Source organism: Xenopus laevis, chromosome 4L, assembly GCF_017654675.1.
Source record: "Xenopus laevis strain J_2021 chromosome 4L, Xenopus_laevis_v10.1, whole genome shotgun sequence".
Taxonomy (NCBI): domain Eukaryota; kingdom Metazoa; phylum Chordata; class Amphibia; order Anura; family Pipidae; genus Xenopus; species Xenopus laevis.
In genome coordinates this window covers 100,993,102-101,008,088 of record NC_054377.1, presented here as the reverse complement: position 1 = coordinate 101,008,088, position 14,987 = coordinate 100,993,102, and the positions used below count along the sequence as shown (strand labels likewise).

At 35.6% G+C, this 14,987-nt stretch overlaps 1 protein-coding gene across 2 annotated transcripts in view; it reads right to left on the bottom strand.

Annotated features, from left to right (window-relative positions):
• Window positions 1-441: 441 nt before the first annotated feature.
• hfm1.L (HFM1, ATP-dependent DNA helicase homolog L homeolog) overlaps window positions 442-14,987 on the bottom strand; it is a 74,535-nt gene continuing 59,989 nt past the window's right edge. The window contains exons 31-39 of one of the 2 annotated variants that reach the window (XM_041590541.1): window positions 13,484-13,579; window positions 10,023-10,135; window positions 6,723-6,805; window positions 5,684-5,766; window positions 4,934-5,158; window positions 3,077-3,179; window positions 1,834-1,939; window positions 789-931; window positions 442-701 (exon numbers count right to left, since the gene is read on the bottom strand). In XM_041590541.1, the coding sequence (XP_041446475.1) occupies window positions 644-701; window positions 789-931; window positions 1,834-1,939; window positions 3,077-3,179; window positions 4,934-5,158; window positions 5,684-5,766; window positions 6,723-6,805; window positions 10,023-10,135; window positions 13,484-13,579 (1,010 nt within the window). In that variant the 3' untranslated portion in view covers window positions 442-643. The remainder of the gene's footprint in view (window positions 702-788; window positions 932-1,833; window positions 1,940-3,076; window positions 3,180-4,933; window positions 5,159-5,683; window positions 5,767-6,722; window positions 6,806-10,022; window positions 10,136-13,483; window positions 13,580-14,987) is intronic. The other variant, XM_041590542.1, reaches the window with a different exon arrangement.

Below are 14,987 nucleotides of genomic sequence, written 5' to 3'. Positions count from 1 at the left end.
TTACACACCAAATTACACATCGATGTACCATGGTGTTTTGCTTGTCTATTTTTATTGTCAGAAAAAGTAGCAAGTGCAAAGCACTGGCTGTTGGAAAGGGTGACTTCTCATTAAAAAGATTTATCACCCATCAATGTTTTTAAGTAATAGTTGCAGGTTACTCAGTAGGAAGAGACATGCATTGATTTTATTGCTCTGAATTTGCCTAAATATCTCACAGCTATACAAGGCATATCACAACTGGAAGGTCTGGCTACACAATATCCCCTACACATAACTTATAAATGTATATTCAGATTGGTACATCTAAACTAAACTAAATATACAAAACTCTGAAAAGAACAATGCAAACAAGTGCCAAGAAAAGGGATTCTGATCTCCATCTATAATCAGTAGCATTAATGTTAACATGGAAAATGCAGGAAAGAGGTCCAGTTTAAACTATGCTTATTTTTCGAATGGCTACTAAATGCTTCCTTTTTCAGAAGGTGAGATGGACCTAGAACCACAGAACAGTTATGTCTGCAAGTGGTAATAATTAAATTTTAAGGGTTAGACAAAGAACATTACAACAAAATTAATAACAAAAATGTGCCAAATATGCCTATAGATACCACAATGTGTAAATGAGGATCATGAGGATTTAAAATATCCCATCAAATATTCCAACAAAAGCATTTGTTTCATCTTCCTGATGATAACTGGAAAACAGAAAACAGAAAGGAAAAATGTGGCAATCTTAAATGAAAATTATATTAAGCATAAACAATCAATTATATGGATTATACCATCCTTTCTCTTGTATTTTAGTCTCTGGAGTCTTGAAAAAAATGTTATTTGCCCAGCCAGCATTGAATGGAGAATCCATTTTGGAGAAAACAGGGTAGTTGGTGTCCTCTTGATAGATAAAATTATGTTTTTTTGTATTCTCCTGCAAAAGAAAACATAATTATCACAGAAATAAAGGCTCAATTGTGATATAATATTTGGAAATATACTATTAGGGCAATAAATTATATGAAGTTTTTTTTGTCTCAGATAAAAACACTGAAAAATCCACAATCACTTCCCATAACTTCAATATGATGATGACTTGCTGCAGATTTTGCCACAGTACAAGCTTTTCTCTGCCTTTTTTCTAGCATGATCACTACAGCTGAAAATGTGTGTTTTAAGTCATGATTACTTATGGGTACAGTGCATGAATATACCTATATATTCTTAGACATGTATCTGTGGGAACAAGAAAATACATTCTTCACTTACAGCATGCTGATTGAAAAACTATTCCATTGCTTTCCACGATGCAATGATGATTTGCTGACATCCATGAGATGGTGTGTGTGTCATAACCCTCCCTCTTTCCTGCACTGTAATGTGTACATTGAAGTGGCACGTTGCCATGGCAACCAGTCACAAAGGTTGCTATTGGCTGCTGGCAGACACTAGGGTGGTTACTCATTCCTTCTACTCAATCTGCTCTGTTTCCCTGGGAGACACTACTGCGCAGAATCACGGGTCTTGGTCTTGTCTGAAACTGCAGCTTCATGGGAAATTCAAAGTTATTAAGGTAAGCCTTTTCATATAAGAAGACATGGTCAGTGGGCTTTCCTTGTTCTTTAATAGTCTTCATGATGGTCAAGTTTTTTGGAGGGTTTTCCCGGAGAACTTGATCAATTCAGGCAATTCAAGTTTTTCCCTCCCGAAAACTCGATTGATTTGAAATTTTTCGGTTAACCCCGAACTTGCTGAATCAAGTTTTTCCATTCCAGTTTTTTCTTAAATTAAAAAACATTCGAGTTGTATATAAGATATATATTGTTAAGTACTTACAGAAAACATCCTTCCATGTATTTTTTGATTTGATGGAACATCTATACACTTGGTATTTTTATGAGAAGTAATTCCTGACTTTGCCTTTAAATGCCAATAGGAATCCCTATTTCGGGTAAATTACGTGTAAATAAAAGAACATTACAGCCATGTTGCCCTCAAAAATACCTACAATACATATGTAAAAATCTACATAGGCCCTTTAGATTCCTAGAACCCAATAATATGCTTTTTTTGGTAAAAGACAGAGGTATATAACATAGTATGGGATAGAATAAGAATAGTAACAAAGTAGGTAAAGAAAGGAAATACTGTTATCGAGAGTTCTTGCACAATTTCTCAAATGTAACAGAAAGCAAATTGTTTCAAAACATTATATAATTTGGTAAAAGAACGGCAAGCCTATGATAACAATGGCATAAATATACAACTAAGTTGAAATATCTATTGGACTGCATTTCTGTATGCTTCACAATAGTAATAAAGAAAAAAGAGGAATAAACATAAGAAAAAGCAAATATTGGGGCTGTAAAGAGGGATATTTCCGATATCAATATGGATGATAGGTCGCGTGTAGGTTTAGATAAATATCTATGTAAGAGACATCACTTTGTTTTAGTTCAGCCCATTACTTTATGGTATCTTATTTAAACTGACACAATCATACTGACAAAGTAGACTCCCTGGACTTTTAAGAGCAACTAGGACAAGTAATATGCTTTTGAAATATTAAGACAATCTTGCCTTGCTGGTTTAAATTAGATACCCTGGATTCAGAAACTAATGACATGAGTTAGACTAAAACATCTTTAAGGCAATATCAAAGAGTCTGCTCCTTAACAACACCCATTAGTTACTATATGCATACTATTTACATATATATTTATGATATTAAGGAACATTCCTTTGTTGGACCAAAACATTTGATAACTCTTATTACTGCATGCTGTTAATAAATGCAGAGTGCCATCATTCTTGCACCAAAGTTGTACATTTACTTATGGTGTGCGCCTATTCTATGCAGAATTATCCATGTGCATCTAAACAGCCATATGCCTTTTGTATTGCCTTGTTTTTATCTTATAACTAACAAGCACAACTGACTAAAGGTTGCATTTCATGAAAATGGGTGATGAATAAGCCTATGTTCTTTTAAATGCTTGTTCTAATTTGTTAGAGGTTACAGCCATACTGCTGATTTTTATAAAGAATGTGCAGAAAGTCAATACAAGTCAATACTCACTTGTTCATACTCAATCCACTGTATCTTGCTTCTTCGTGGTGTCCTGCTGACAGTGAGAACTTTGACACAGGTTGGTTCTTACTGAATGAAACATCTGTAGATTCTAAAGAATAGCATAATGTACACAATATTAACCAAAACACAGATGATAACTAGTGACCAAGTTTGATCTAACCAAACTAAATAGATTAGGGGAGATAGAATTATTCATATCCATAGAGGGCACTCTATTATCGGTATTGTTTTTATTCAATCTCTTGAATAGTTTTATATATATTTATCAAGCGATGAGGTAAAAAGCAGAGGTGTTGCAGGCGCTTGTATTTTATCCTAAAAGGTTTTTAGCAGCCTAATATGGTGAATAAGTCTCCTAACCTGAACAGTTACAAAGCTGGGCAGGCTCTGTCTGTCTATTCCAACTCATAGCAGTCTGCCTTTATCAAAACATCTGACATAATATTAGAAGTGGTGAATCCCTGTACTAGGGTTGTCAGTTGTTCAGGTGAAGGTAGGTTGCTATCAGCAAGAAGTAAATCATACAGTCTGCATAACGTTGCCCTGTCATTGACATAACCATTTGTAATAATTTAAACATGAATAAAATAACCTATCCTTTTAAAAATGAAAGGCTTATATTCAGTGAATTTTTTTTGAGCACTGGAGGCATGAAATAACATCTAACGCAAGGTACAAAGCAGCGCTTATGGGTCCTGTCCTTTACCGCCAGGGTTCCTTTGCATCCTCCACCTCACAAAGCACTCTAATTAGGGAATGGGTATGGAGCAGGCAGAAGGGCAATGCCTACATGCTTTCACCCACAGCCCCTCATAAATAGGTGGGGGGAAGTGCAGGTTCTTGCTCTCCAGCCTCACCCACATATACTAATGATGAGGCTTTTGATGCTAGAATTCCTCAGTGATAAAGGTGAGGTCATGCAGATATACAAAACACTTTCAGTTCAGTAACTTATCCTTTCATGATATATATCTTTTGCAGTCCTCAATATTCTCCCCTGCTTAAAGGAAAACTATACCCCAAAATAAAAACTTAGGCAACAGATAGTTTATTTCATATTAGGTGGCATATTAAAGAATCATACCAAACTGGTATATATAATTAAGAAAATCTTGCCCTTTTACATCTCTTGCCTTGAACCACCATTTCATGATGTTCTGTGTGCTGCCTCAGAGATCACCTGACCACAAATACTACAACTCTAACTGTAACAGGAAGAAGTATGAAAGCAAAAGACAGAACTCTGTCTGTTAATTGGCTCATGCTACCTAACAAGTACGGTATGTTTGTGTGCTCCATGAATCCTAGAATCAACTTATGTTTTACATTGGCAATTATCTATTTAGAATTACCCAATGTCACATACTACTAAAAAAGTTTTACATATTAGCTGTTTTATGCAATATCTTATTTATAGAGACCTACATTGTTTGAGGGGTATAGTTTTCCTTTAAACAGGGACCTAACATCTAAAAGGAAAGGGGTGGGTTAAGAAGTGTGGGGATGAGCAAGAACAAAAGTCAACACCTGCATTTAGCATTGGCACAAAGTGTATAAGGAATGAATTTTAGGCAAGATTAGGTTAAACATCTATAAAAAAAAATGTGTCTGAAGAGACAGAAGTCAGATCATTTAAGAGAAAGTCTGATAAAAAGTGGATGATAACAAAGGGTGCAGCTCTAGCAAAGTCTAATGCAATGCATCATTTTATGATCACATAATAAAAACAGAATGAATATAGCACAACCACAGCTTATAATTTGGCAGCTGTTTCCTGTGAAAAAACAACAGTACAATAGTTGATTGACTTGCATACTTTTAGTTTGGTTGTGTAACATTTACCCAAAGCATGTTGGTCTGTTGTACTAGAAATACTGCTAGCATCTAAGAGATTATCATCATCAAAGTCTTCCCATATGTTATTGCCCAAGTCAAATGTCACATATGCTGCACTGTCTGACGATGAGTTGCATTTGTCTGAATCAGTGAGATTTCTCATTTCACATGTTTTTTTAGTCTTCCCTATCGTTTGCTTTTCTCTATTGCCTTTACTTTCATATTTACAACCTGCAAATTAAAAAAATTACATACTAAGTATTAAAATGTTTGTTTAAAAAACAAAACAAAAAAACCTTTAGAATAGTTACTAATTTACAGAATCTGGACTAAAACTTGGTAGTGAGGTTACAATCATGAAAAATAATCTTGTTAATTGTACAAGTTTGATAAAGCAATCAGCAATTTATAAACCACAGCAGATGAGTCTAGAATGGAAATAATGAGTCTTTCCAAACATACAGAAATATGCATTTCAGATTTTTTTAATATTCAACATACAGTTGATACTATTTGTGTAAAATATGGGAAATTGTAAAATCATGGAAATGTGTTAAATCAACTTATTCTTCAAGTACTCAAAGGATATATGCACAGGAGTAAAATCTGAGAACACAATATAAAATCAGAGAAAAACACATATTGAAATGCATTATAAATTGATGGTGAAAAAAGTGCAAAATGCTGGAAAACTTAAAATCAGGGTATGCAAAATGGAGGTTTCACTGTATTATTGCTATTATCATATCAACCTACATGTTTCTTCTTGCAGTGCTGGTTTATACTTGTTTGACTCTGCTTGAATTAAAACATCTTCAGGAATTTTCAAACATGGTGACCTTGAATGAAAGAAAACTTTACATTTTGCAATTATTGCTGTGTAATATTGCCACATAAAATTCCAAAATTCCAGATCCCTTGGACAGACTAAAACAGTTTATTGATTTACCAACTGTTTGACTATACTGATACCTATATATGGCAACAACAAATAATGTCACCATCTTAATGATTGATCAGTGTGAGAACTAATAATAATTACATTTTGTATGTGGCCATCAACTGATCTAAAGGGACTAAGACTAGTGGCACAAGTGGCATTTTCTACATATGCATAGAAAGAAACACAGGCCGGTCTGCTGTCCATCAGGGCACACATGGATAGGATTCCAAGGCAAAAACAGTAAACCAACAAATGTATTTTCACAATGCAATTTATTCCACATGTACCCTGACAGGCTGATGCTGTCAGTGCACAAAAAACACATGGCAAAGTACAGCAAATCATGTTTTTCTCCTTCTGTGTAGAAACACAGGCAGACAAAGGTTTAAGTGTACCACTCACCTTTTGTCAACAATATATTGATATAGCCAAATGCTGCTTTGGGCAGTTCTGATAGGCCATCCTGTTGTTCTATCAGATTGCATTCAGTCTGTCCATACTGAAACATATGCATGGCCAATTTGCACAGAATCAGTCATCTTGAACCTTTTATCAGGCTAATCATGTGATAATTTTGACCTTTTGTGAGCACTAAGTGGTGTTTTATGGTTAGCATTTAAGCTGAAGCATTTCTCTTTTCCTAAATATAATACAATAATACCATGCTATTCATACTCCTTTTTATTGCATATTTGAATAAAATTCAAATGACCGCTGGCACTTGCTTTTCAATTTTCAAGTAACATTTTAATGTGAATTATACTTTCAGGTTTCCAAATTAAGACTGTGAATATTGTGGTCACAGAGGGGCCAAACTGAAGGTAAGATGTAGTTTGAAATGTGACAGTTTACCATAGTGATGGTGTTATTGAAGGTTTCGGCGCGAAGACAAATTTCTTTAAATTCACATTCCTAGTCTCAGCTTCCATCTGCATCTGTTAATATTATTGAAACAAATCTGAATTACAAGGTTTATAATACTTAAGGAGAAGGAAAGCTTGAATCGCTGAGGGGAGCCAAGTTATTAGGCACCCCCGTTTTCTTGTAATTCAGGCAACCCCAGGCACATGTGCAGTACAGATTTTTCTAACCTACAACAAACAAGGGAAAGTTGTGCTCACCACTATTTTTTTAAAACATTAGGCGGGGGTGCAATGAGGCTGTGACCACAAAATACATATAGATAAATGCAAGAGTCCTCTGCACTCAACCCATTATCAATATATTTAAGACAGAGACATTTTGTGCATACTGCTACTGAAAAATGCCTTACCCTTTAAACAAAACAGGGATTGTTTGTCCATATATTACAATATATTTAAGCTGGCCAACTACGTCAAAGTCATCCCATATCTGGCCAGTCCTACGCTTAATTTTCATCTGATTCATTAAGAATTCTATGGCTTCATTATACATTTTACAAAGGGACTAAGTTTTACCTGCAACTCACTAGCTGCTGCAAAGTAAAACTCCCAAACTTGGCTGCCCTTTCACTAGACACCAGTGGGATCACCCGACCATAGCTGGGAAGGGTGACGTAGTTGATGTCGTTGGCCAGCTTAAATATTTTGCAATATATGGACAAACAATCCCTGTTTTGTTTAAAGGGTAAGGCATTTTTCAGTAGCAGTATGCACAAAATGTCTCTGTCTTAAATATATTGATAATGGGTGCAGAGGACTCTTGCATTTATCTATATGTATTTTGTGGTCACAGCCTCATTGCAGCCCCGCCTAATGTTTTTAAAAAATAGTGGTGAGCACAACTTTCCCTTGTTTGTTGTAGTTTATACAGGAGCGGTGACCAGCTCCATGTTGTAGCTCCCACCCTTCCCAGCTATGGTCGGGTGATCCCACTGGTGTCTAGTGAAAGGGCAGCCAAGTTTGGGAGTTTTACTTTGAGAGCAGCTAGTGAGTTGCAGGTAAAAGTTAGTCCCTTTGTAAAATGTATAATGAAGCAATAGAATTCTTAATGAATCAGATGAAAATTGAGCATAGGACTGGCCAGATATGGGATGACTTTGACGTAGTTGGCCAGCTTAAATATATGGACAAACAATCCCTGTTTTGTTTAAAGGGTAAGGCATTTTTCAGTAGCAGTATGCACAAAATGTCTCTGTCTTAAATATATTGATAATTGGTTGAGTGCAGAGGACTCTTGCATTTATCTATATAGATTTTTCTAACCATTATCTGTACTGCATATACACAGGGCAGCCATCAGGGGGGGACAGGGGGGAGAGTTGTAGGGGGCCCGAGGGTAAGGGGGGCCAGCCACGCCGCACTTACTTGGTTAGCTGGGCCCCCCTGCTTTCTGAGAGCTGCTGACTTCGGGAAGGCAGGGCGGGGGCACAAGGGGAGGTATCTTCTGTCCATTACTTCCCCTTATTGGTCACTGAATTTAAGTCCCGGTTGAGCTGCTCAGGGATTGGATAGCTGAGGTTTGAACTTTTCCTCCAGCTCATCCAATCACCATGCAGCTTTACCAGGACTTGAAATTCTGTGACCAGAAAATGCTGTCACTGGAAGAAGATGCAGCCACCTGTGCTCCCCTCCTCCCTTCTGTAGTTGGCAGCTCACTAACAGCAGGTGGGCCACACTAATGAAGTAAGTGTAACATTGTAGGGCCCCCCTAAAGGTAATCCTTTGTGGTTCCTGTTATGTGGTGGGGCCCTGGGCACCAATTTTTTTTTTATACTTCTGGGGGGCAAGTTTTGTTACATGGACGTTTAAGGGGGCCCTGGCCACCAATTTTCTTATAACATGGGGGGTCCTAGCCACCAATATGTTTTAATGGGGGGCCCTGACCACAAATGTTTTTTTTAATGGGGGGGCCCTGTGTGTGGTGGAGGGTGGACCTGTAGGTGGGGCTTGTGGTGGGCTCAGCCCAGGGGGCCCAGGAAATGTTTTCATATGGGGCCCTGCGATTTCTGATGGCGGCCCTGCCTATACACCCTCTTCAATAGGTCTGAGACATGAAAAATAATGGTGATGCAGCACAAGTAAACTGCGGAGGCTAGTTAACTTTTTGAAAAACATGAGCTTCTGCCTAGGTTAGGTGGTGAGTGACTAGACTAGAATAACTGGGGGGGGGGGGTGCCTAACAACTTGGCACACTCAGTGATATCTTTAATTTCTATTTTAAGACAATTACTGTTATATAAAACATATTTAGAACTTTAAATGTATGTATGGATTAATTATGGGAGTCATTTATATAGTGGAGGGCAGGGCGCCAACTGTGCTTCAATATAGATTGCGGAGACCCGATTCCATGAATACATTGCAGCCTACGTTTGACATTGTATTCATGAGAAGCGTGAAGGGGAGGAAGGCATGTTGGAACCATATTCCCTAACTTGTGTTTCATTCAGACATGCAGGTGCCATCTGAACTGCACAAAAATATGTATATTGAAAATTACTATGGATTAATTTCTATGGATTTAAATACAATCTCTAAACTTTGAGAAGCCTTTACTTTCCCTTTAAAAACCAAGATCATTGGGAACATTTTAAATTAGGACCAACCATCAGAGGCAGCAGCACCACTGGGCAAATTGTGTAAGATGTATAGAAAAGGCAGTTTGATTTTGACTGGTCACATTGTAGGGTTCTGTTAGAATGTATATGAAGCATTAGGAGTTATATGGGAAACCTTCACTGGCGTATACAGTAGATTGCAGTGCACAATTTTTCGGTTCCATTTAGTAGTTATTATTTGTAGAATTGGTTTACTTTTCAATAACTTAACTTCTCAGTTTAAGTTCCATGTGAATTATTATTGTTTTCTGGCATTTAAGATTTTGTAATAAGCAGTTATTTTTCAAGCCCTTATAGTAACTTTGCAAAGTGATATAAATACATAAAGCAGCAAAATCAGTTGCAGGGCTGTGAATCTGTATCATTATACAGTAATGTTACATACTTGTCTCCAAAAAAAATCATTAGATGTCTGAATTGATCAGTTGTGGATGCCCCAGTAGGGGTTATTTTGCACAGTACTGTAGTCTTTCTCACTGCATGTGGTTGGTTTAACTATCCAGGTTTATAGAAGATTCATTAAATAATCCATGTGCTGATATGGCAAAGGCACTTTTATGTAATGACAATTTCTTTGACTTTGCAGGTTCTACCTGTTTTGATCATATTACCTTTAGTCTTTTCACTGGTGTAGCTGATGAAACTGAATTTCGAGTCCTTAGATCATTTAAGTAAGAACAGAAATTTGTCTTCATCTCAGCTTTCTCAGACACACCAAATTTACCTACAATTTGTGCAAAAATTAAAAAATATAAAAATTCAAACATATGAAAATGTCTTACCTGCAACTGAGATAAAGAAGATTACTAAATTTTACCCTATATTTTTATTTATTTTTTTAAACTTTTTATTTTAGTTACAATTTGGTACAATATTTTGCTACAAATACATAGATACAATAAACAATATACACGTATGGGGGAATGTAATTAAAGTCGGTAACTGAAAAAATATTCACAATGCAAAAATGTATGCCTCTATGCAAACAAATTTGCCTTTGTGCGAATTTAATATAGCTTTTGCGAACTCGGAAACTGTTTAGCGACCACTTCTGACAGTGGAAGAAGGTTTGCGAATGTTATAGTTAGCACCAATGCGCAGTGGATGTAATAAAACTTCTTACTGAAAAAGTTGTTACATTTGCTCCAAAAGATTACGACACCTTCAAGCACTTCTTAAAAGTGGGCAATGCGCAATTTAAATTCGCAATGCGCAATTAAAATTCGCAATGTAATAACAGTTTGTACGGAAGAGTATTACATTGCGAAATTAGACTTTATTTATTATTCTTGTTTGTGCTTATTGTTTTTCTCTTTGCAGCTTTTATTACATTCACCCAGTAGTGTTTAGTATGTTATTCACCTGTGAGCATGTTTCAAATGTATCCTATCCCTTTAAATTGTAACCTCTTGGGAGCAGGGCTCTCTAATTCTATTTTTACTCTATAACCCTTGTTTGTTGGATTATTTTAAAACCACTGTTCGTCATAATATTTGTAAAGCATTGAGTAACTTGCTGGAACTATATAAATACATTATGATGATGAGCATGAAAGTTTACTTACAATGTTATTTTTGTCAAAAGTTTCTTACTACCATTTGTGATTTTTTAACATTGGAAATATGAGTAAAATATTGCCTACTCAGGGGCATTGGCATGGCGTTTACAAGAGTATTTATGGCCAGTCTATGATTTGCATCCAGAAGGTGAATCTACCAGCTCTGCTCTGCCATACAATTTGTACAAGCTGAGCTAGTATTAGGATATATTAAATGTCTATGGTGCAAAAAGAGGGAGCCTGTATAAGTTTAAATATAATTTCATTATAATTAGCTGCTTTTGGTGTAATCACCATGTCCTGTGAAGCTTTCAACATGCTTGGTATTGTTTAAGTAGGGAATCTAGTTTGCCATTGTGATAGATCCATTAAGATAAGAGAGTCGGCAAGTATTTTGCATATGGTTGTGTATGCTCATGTCATGCCCCAAGAGGTAGATAGTTAAAAGTAATTTAAATCATTATCCCAATCCAGGTTCATAAGGATGCATCCCACCTTAGACAGATAACTTCTGGCTTGGTAGTAGGGAAAATGTGTGTTTTCTAACTTTCAAGAATAGGTGTCCCACTCAGTCCATTATTTCTTAAACACAACTATAAAAGATTGCACTAGCCACACCACAGAATTGTGGTTATTGTGGAGTTTTGAAGACCCATTTTAGTTCAAGATTGTCTCCAGGTTTTCCAGAAAAGGATTAGACAATTTGTCTTCTAGAAGATTGTGTGGCACCATACGGAGTAAAGCTACTAAATTAATATGCAGAATGAGTTGTTGGCCTAGTTTTGAATTGTTTATGCCTAAATGTAGCCAATCTTTGATATACCTAAGGTGTGCTACAAGATCATATAGCTTGCATCTGGGAAATGAGTGCCATGACATCATTTTTGAAGGGCAAAGGCTAATCTTTTGCCATTCCATATAAGATCTGAATTTTGCCCTAATCCATTTCTCGTTGTTAAGCTCTAGAAGCAGTGGAAAAGCATGTAGAGGGTATATCAATTTCTGAAAAAAAACAATTTTAATTAATTCAAATCTGCCGTAATATGTTTTATGTAACTGCTTCCAAACTCTTCCGAGTTCTCTTTGGATTTTTGAGAGGATAGGGGGTATGTTACGGGTATATAATTTATGTGGGTTTTTATGGAGTTGAATTCCAAGGTATGGGAATAAATGTTTTGACCCATTGATATTTTTTCCCCCGTTTAAAGGTGTGTTCTGATGTTAGCATCATAGCCATTTATTTGTTCCAATTAATGAATTAGTGGATGCTTGCCCGATTTCTAAAAAAAAAATGTCAAGATTTTTAGAAGAGTCATTTGTGCCTCTTTTATAAAGAGTAATAAATCATCTGCAAAGGTCACTAGTTTCATTTCTCCCTGAAAAACTTCTACAGTCATATGAGAACGTTTGGGAACCCCTCTCAGCCTGCATAATAATTTACTCCACTTTCAACAAAAAAGATAACAGTGGTATGTCTTTTATCTCCCAGGAACATCTGAGTACTGGGGTGTTTTCTGAACAATGATTTTAGTGAAGCAATACTCGTATGAAATTAAATCAAATGTGAAAAACTGGCTGTGCAAAAATGTGGGTAATTTGTAATTTTGCTAATTTGAATGCATGTAACTGCTCAATACTGATTACTGACAACACCACATTGGTTGGATTAGCTTGTTAAGCCTTGAACTTCATAGGCAGGTGTGTCCAATCATAAGAAAAGGCATTTAAGGTGGCCAATTGCAAGTTGTGCTTCTGTTTGACTATCCTCTGAAGAGTGACAGCAGGGGATCCTCAAAGCAACAAGAGAATGATCCTAAACACATTTCTACAAAGGCATTTATGCAGAGGGAAAAGAACAATATTCTGGAATGGCCGTCACAGAGCAAAACAGATAAATTGTAAACATTTCTTTCATTTTTGTGAACAATGTCTTGTTTTGCTCCACTTTAGTACAACATCCTATGAATTTTGAATATATAAATAACCCTGAGATTATCTTACTTTTCAGTAGAACCACAATAAAGTTAATAGAATAGAAATAATTTAAATGTTTAAAATGTAAATTTTAAGATACAATTAAACACAATAGGATGCTTCTGCCACCAAGGATAGCTTTTATTTTTAAGTTGGGGTCACATACAAGGCAATGACTCATTATTAAAGAGAAAAAGTAAATCATTTTAAAATTATTTGATTAAAATGGTGTGATGGGAGATGGCCTTCCTGAAAATCAGAGCTTTCTGGATAATGGGTTTTTGAATAAAGGATCCCATACCTGTACAGCAGTAATTATGTGAAGTAAACAGTCATTGTCTAGGATAATTTGTTTTAGGTGTCATTTTTTACAATTTGTTTTCCCTGAATTATAAAACAACTAATTTGAAATATGGGTCTACCTTTCACTACATAAGAGAATTGAACCATTGAAACTACAACATACCTAGATATGAGCATAACTTTTCATAAACAACTTATTCTATTACATTTATTGCAGAATTATTTAAGAAAACTTACAGCATTCATGTCCACAAGCATCTTTATTCTTGCAATTATGATTACATTCTCTAGTACCAAATTTTATAGTGGTCTGTCTTATAGAACAATCAGTATCTTTAAAGAAAAAACATTAAAAAAATTGTTATTTCTGGAAGGAAAAAAAGTTGAAGCTTTTTAATATTATATCATGATTTATTATCACAGTGCACAATGCTTGTGTATTTGTGTGTGTACTATGTGCTTATTTTTCTATGGAAGAACATTCATAAATGAGGCATCAATGAAAAAGGGTTTCATTTATTAATGAAATGATTAATTGCAAAAAAGAACACCTGCAAAACCAAAACAAAATATTTGTTTTACTTATATTTTACACAGCACATAAATTAACAGAATAAAAAAAAAGTAGACAAATAAGTAAATAAGGAACTCCTTATGCCCCTTAACTATGAACAGATGGTGTGGCCTAAGAATCATTTTATACAGTATACAGTTTAGATATGTATTATAGAGCAATGTAGTTTTTTTGTTCAGAGGCCCCATATTTTTTAGAATATTTCTAACCTCTGTTTCTAATAGAAATATAAGATCTTCAGATGAAAGTTCCTGTATAGGGGCAAATGTATGCCCCTTTTGGGTGAAGACACACACACCTACTAGTAGGAGCTACTTGTTGTGGCTACATAATGCCAAAAAAATACCCTGCCATAGACAATACTGAGAATTGCTTCTGTTAAAACAAAAGTAGGGGCAGATATATCAAAGGTCGAAGTGAAGGTTCGAAGTTAAAAATTTCTAATTTCGAAGTAATTTTTGGGTATTTTTCGATGCGAAGTTGAAAAACATTTCGAAATTCAAATATCGAAATTTATAATGTACTGTCTCTTTAAAACTTCGACCATTCGCCACCTAAAAGCTGCCGAATTGCTGTTTTAGCCTATGGGGGACCTCCTAGAACCTGTATGGAGGCAATTGGGGGAGTTTGGGAGATCGAAGTTAAAAAAAACTTAGAATCGAAGTAGCACTACTTCGAATCGTACGATTCGAAGTAGGCCCACTTCGACCCCAAAAAACTTCGACCGCCATTCGGTTGGTCTTTTTGAATTTGAAGTTCGAATTTTTTTTTTAAATTCGAACTTTGATAAATCTGCCCCATAGTGTCTTAACAAACCAATTATTACCATTGTATATTTTGTAGCCTTCACTAGTAGCTGCTACTAATAACTCTTGTGTGTCTTCACCCTTTAGGGGCTGTGTGAAATTAGAGCTCACCACAGAAAACCTCACCAACTTTAATCCATTGATAAATATGCTTCTAAAAATCTCAAAGGAATGAATAAAAAGTGGGCGAGTTTTTCTCAGTTTGATAAATCTGATGCTTGGAGGCCTATTTAATAATTTTTGAGGTTGGGAAAAAGCTACAAATTTCTGTGCCTTTTTTTCTTGAACACTAGATTATTTAAGAAAAAACTAAACTGGGAAACAAAGTTGATAAAAAAAAATTCTATTGACTTCTATTGGA